Below are 5,693 nucleotides of genomic sequence, written 5' to 3'. Positions count from 1 at the left end.
TGAACAAATAAAAATAAATTTTATTGTAGCTATTAAAAGAGTACAGAATGTCCGTTGCAATAATAACAAAGTACAATTATAGTTCTGATTTATGATGTGCAATATTTTAAAATTAGACTTACCGACCTCTACCACCCTTGAAGTATTTGGCAAATATTAGATAGTGATTTGTAATAAAATAATCAGTGAATTGCATCATTCATGGTGTCACTTAAATGCATATTTTCAATCATTTCCTTTCACAATTGCATACACTCTTACAGATTTCACTTTGAAATTCTGATATGGCAACCATCTCCCATGTTTGATATGACAACAATGAATCAGATCCTAAACAATTAGTTTACATTATAAAAATAACCATAGCAATTATAAACATCAGGTTCATATCCTCTGATGCCAGGGCAGTTCCAGTTTATGAACAACATGGCTGCTCCAGATCTACGTTACGATTGGGTCTCCATACGCACAGTCATGCTCAATGGCGATATTGTACCAGTTGCCTTTCCCTCCCTTATATGCACTGGTGACGATCCTGGCCCAGCCCGACTCTCCCTATAAGAGATAAAACACGACAGACCCAGTTTAAAACCGAACATACTTACTGCATGCTCAAGAAAAGGTTTATTAAGTGCAGGAAAAGGAACAATCAGCACAGTATGTGATCCACAGATGAAGTAATTGATGACATAATTCAATTCATTCAGGTCAGACCAAAGCGCTTGGAGGTCCTGTAACTCACCCAGAACTCGCCCCAGGAGTTTCTGACGATCCAGTATTCGGTCCCGTCCTCCGTGACGCCCCAGCCCGCCACTGAGATGATGTGGTTGGGAATAGAGAGAATGTGAAACTCTGCAAAAACCCCTCCATCGTACGCCTCCAGGCCTTCAGTGGCCATTATTGCACAGCTATAACACAGAGAAAGAGAGAAACCGTTTCTGCAAAGTTAATTTGTATTGACAAAATCTGACTTTACCCTCCAAGTCAAACTTTTGACCTAATAACTACTTTGAACCAGACTGTTCCTGTCCTGATAACTAGTGGATCCTGTTCTAATTAACTTCCTTTCACTCTATCTGACATCATATTTATTACTTGTATGAAATTAACCGTAATTTCTGTGACCAGCGTTTTGACCCTTTTGCTGCCAAAACAGCCCTGACCCGTCAAGGCATGGACTCCACTAGACCCCTGAAGGTGTGTTGTGGTATCTGGCACCAAGATGTTAGCAGCAGATCCTTTAAGTCCTGTAAGTTGCGAGGTGGGGCCTCCATGGATCGGACTTGTTTGTTCAGCTCATCCCACAGATGCGCGATTGTATTGAGATCTGGGGAATTTGGAGGCCAAGTCAACACCTCAAACTCGTTGTTGTGCTCCTCAAACCATTCCTGAAGCATTTTTGGTTTGTGGCGGCGCATTATCTGCTGAAAGAGCCACAGCCACCAGGGAATACCGTTTCCATGAAAGGGTGTACATGGTCTACACCCAGCCTTCCACGTGATGTAAAAGAAAACGTTATTCATCAGACCAGGCCACCTTCTTCCATTGCTCCGTGGTCCAGTTCTGATGCTCACGTGCCACTGTTGGTGCTTTGGGCGGGGTCAGGGGTCAGCATGGGCACTGGTAAGCGGCTGTGCCGCCCCATACACAACAAACTGAGATGCTCTGTGTATTCTGACACCTTTCTATCAGAACCAGCATTAACTTCTTGAGCAGTTTGAGCTCCAGTAGCTCGTCTGTTTGATCCAGCCTTTGCTCCCCACGTGCATCAATGAGCCTCGGCCGCCCATGACCCTGTGGCCGGTTCTCCACTGGTCCTCCATGACCCTGTGGCCGGTTCTCCACTGGTCCTCCATGACCCTGTGGCCGGTTCTCCACTGGTCCTTCATGACCCTGTGGCCGGTTCTCCACTGGTCCTTCATGACCCTGTGGCCGGTTCTCCACTGGTCCTTCATGACCCTGTGGCCGGTTCTCCACTGGTCCTCCATGACCCTGTGGCCGGTTCTCCACTGGTCCTTCATGACCCTGTGGCCGGTTCTCCACTGGTCCTTCATGACCCTGTGGCCGGTTCTCCACTGGTCCTTCATGACCCTGTGGCCGGTTCTCCACTGGTCCTTCATGACCCTGTGGCCGGTTCTCCACTGGTCCTTCATGACCCTGTGGCCGGTTCTCCACTGGTTCTTCCTTGGAGCACTTTTGATAGAAACTGACCACTGCAGACCGGGAACACCCCACAAGAGCTGCAGTTTTGGAGATGCTCTGACACAGTCGTCTAGCCGTCACAATCTGGCCCTTGTCAAACTCACTCAAATCCTTACGCTTGCCCATTTTTCCTGCTTCTAACACATCAACACTGAGGACAAAATGTTCACTTGCTGCCTAATATATCCCACCCACTAACAGGTGCCATGATGAAGAGATAATCAGTGTTTTAGAGAAATAGAAAGGTGTGAGAATACACAGAGCATCTCAGTTTGTTGCGTATGGGGCGGCACAGCCGCTGACCAGTCAATTAACAGGTGCCGTGATGAAGAGATCATCAGTGTTATTCACTTCACCGGGGATAATGTTATGCCTGATCAGTGTACACTGCCTGGCCAAAAAAAAGTCACTGTTTGGAATTAAATAGGCAAATACTTAAGAGTCTATGATTGGATCATTATAACAGACGACCGTACACCTTCATGGGTCTAGTGGAGTCCATGTCTCGACGGGTCAGGGCTGTTTTGGCAGCAAAAGGGGGACCAACACAATATTAGGTCATAATGTTATGCCAGATCAGTGTATATACACAGATATTTTTATATTTTGGAACATATTGCTTTAGCTGCAGCTGAGGCTCAACAGCAGGCCATTTGTGGCTCACTTATTTTAAAATTTAAATTTGAAGTGTAAAACTTGCCTGATTGGCCCATTTTTGTAGATCTCAGCCTTCATGCGGTCTCGTCCTGAGACGTCTCCATAGTCTCCGACTTTCCACACGGTGTAGTTCTTAATGATGGAGCAGGAACCGAAGAACGAGCACGTTCCACACTGATTAAACGAGTCACATTCTGCAAAACAAACGTCAGAGAAGAGGAATAAATCCGCCACACCTTGCAATGTACTTCACTCTTACAATGTGCATAATATATACAAGGGTAATTAGTATTAATATTACATCTGCATCTAAACGTTGTAAGGAATTCGAGTTTGGTGTCTTACTTTGATTTCGAGCTTGATAATTATTGCAGGTCTCATCGGGAATGCCATGCTCATTTGCATATGCATAAACGCCCATATGATCTCCTCCATAGCATGACCCCGCCCCGCCACAGTCAATCACATTCTGCACAGACAGGTAAGCAGAAGGCCACGCCCCTTTCCTCTTGATGTTTATGCGATCTGAATTTGGATGAAAGCACATGATGTGTGTTTGTTCTCTCTAGTGTACTCTGGATTACTGTACTCTGTTGTCGTGTTCTCACCTGCGAGAGCGCTGGTGGAGCCCATGGCCCAGCATGAGCCGCAGTACTGCGGGATGTGTTGGTTGCGTGTGACGCTTACATAGTTTTTGCCATCAATGTTACGCCAGTCCCAGGAGGCGGGGAGATCAGACACGTTTACATATTCATGAGGCCGGGGATACGTCCTAAAACATGCATGAAATTATTGAAATATTACCTTTATTACATCACCAGTGTCATATCACTGCAATAAATGACAAAAGAAGAGTCAAAATAGAGTTAGTGGCTTTTAGTTATGATTTAATACCTCTTATTATACCATAGCTACTTCCTAAATGCAGTTCCTTTTACCCTTACAAAACATAATGTGACGGTACAAGGGTACTGTTATTGTATAAGGTTATAATACAATGTCATTCTGATATATACCATGTTGAATGCACTGTAAAAAATATTTTTAGTATTTTAGTTTTTTTCCTCAAAGATGCATTTATTAGAGAAGCACTACTTAAGATATTAAGTCTAGTGCTGAGTACTGAGTCGATTAATCGCAGTTGCCTATATACAGTACCGGTCAAAAGTTTGGACACATTACTATTTTTAATGTTTTTGAAAGAAGTTTCTTATGCTCACCAAGGCTGCATTTATCTGATCAAAAATACATAAAAAAACGGAAAATAGTGACATATTATTACAATTTAAAACAATGGTTTCCTATTTGAAAATACTTTAAAATATAATTTATTCCTGTGATCAAAGCTGAATTTTCAGCATCATTACTCCAGTCTTCAGTGTCACATGATCCTTCAGAAATCATTCTTATATGATGATTTATTATCAATGTTGGAACCATTTTTTTTATTTAGTATTATTTTTGGAACCTGTGATACCTTTTTCAGGATTCATTGATTAATAAAAGGTTAAAAAAGAATAGCATTTATTCAAAATATAAATATTTTGTGATAATATAAATCTTTATTATAACTTTTTATCAATTTAATACATCATTGCTGAATAAAAGTATTAATTTATTTTCTTTTTTAAAACAACTCCAAACTCAAAGACTCCAAACTTGAACAGTAGTGTATATTGTTACAAAAGACTTCTATTTTAAATAAATGCAGTTTTTTTATTAATCAAGGATCATGTGACTGGAAACTGGAGTAATAATGCTGAAAATTCAGCTTTGCATCACATAAATAAATTATATTTTCAAGTATATTCAAATAGAAAACCATTATTTTAAATTGTAATAATATATTTTATAATAATAAAACTAATTCTGTATTTTTGATCAAATAAATGCAGGCTTGATGCGCATAAGAGCTATTTTTCTGACTCTTGATAGATATTTTTCTTGTTTTAATCAAAACTCAGCCGGCCTTGTGTCATTTTGCTTCAAGTAAATGCATTTTGGTTTAAGAATGTTTAGATAATTGTTCTGGCAAACAAGGCAAAAATACTAAGTAAGAAAATCTTTTTTTTTTTTTTTTTTTGCAGTGTGATTACCATATTTTACATACAAAAACCATAGGCAAAAACATGTAAATATTGCCATTGTAGTTGTGGTATCACTGTGGTACATGGAAATATGGTATTACCATGGTAGGCTATAGCATGTCCTAAAGTACAGGATATTGCCATTACACCAAAATGGACAGATTATGATTTGTAAGTGATGTGTTGTGTTTAGGTTTGTCATTTTAAGTACAGCATAGATATAAACGAGAAATATTTCCATACTTTATGAATGATGGTCTGTGGTCCTTCATTGGTTTGTAACATGTATTTGAATAGTTCAGTGAATCTTCAGTGAATCCTGTCGCGTGAACGAAAAGTTCGAGCAGAAATGAAAACCATAACACACCGGACGCCATGTTGAATGTTTACATCTGATCTGAGTTTGACACTTCAGAAAGAACGAAACAAGAGTTTTACTGCCCTCTACAGAGCCGGGGAGAAAGTCCTCACAATTATACATACAAGTTTGTATGGTAAAGCGCATTTCTGCCACATGAAAAAACAAATTATGACATTAAAAGTCATTATTATAACATAACGTACTACGTCGTAATTATGAGGTTTAAAACCTAAGGCCCACTGTTGTAATATTACAACATCATCAAATTTAGCTCTACTAAAATAAACCTGCAGATAAGACCACATTTACACAACTAACAGGCCTAGCAGTGAAAGAAGATTTTGTGAATAGGCCTGTTCTTGCCATGTGCTCACACAGCCACGTGG

The 5,693-nt window shown here is 40.3% G+C and overlaps 1 protein-coding gene across 1 annotated transcript; it reads right to left on the bottom strand.

The window, feature by feature from the left end:
• LOC307127769 (cathepsin Z) lies at positions 1-5,354 on the bottom strand. Its single transcript, XM_079819196.1, has 6 exons — positions 5,190-5,354; positions 3,468-3,631; positions 3,205-3,384; positions 2,903-3,053; positions 743-908; positions 1-555 (listed from the first exon to the last, which is right to left on the bottom strand). Exons 1-6 carry the CDS (start codon positions 5,321-5,323, stop codon positions 442-444), a joined length of 909 nt encoding a protein of 302 aa, XP_079675322.1. The 5' UTR covers positions 5,324-5,354; the 3' UTR covers positions 1-441.
• Positions 5,355-5,693: the final 339 nt, after the last annotated feature.

This window comes from Gobio gobio (genome assembly GCF_949357685.1).
Source record: "Gobio gobio genome assembly, chromosome: 6".
NCBI classification, from domain to species: domain Eukaryota; kingdom Metazoa; phylum Chordata; class Actinopteri; order Cypriniformes; family Gobionidae; genus Gobio; species Gobio gobio.
Note: the sequence above shows the minus strand (reverse complement) of the source record. Positions and strands in the feature narration are given on the sequence as shown.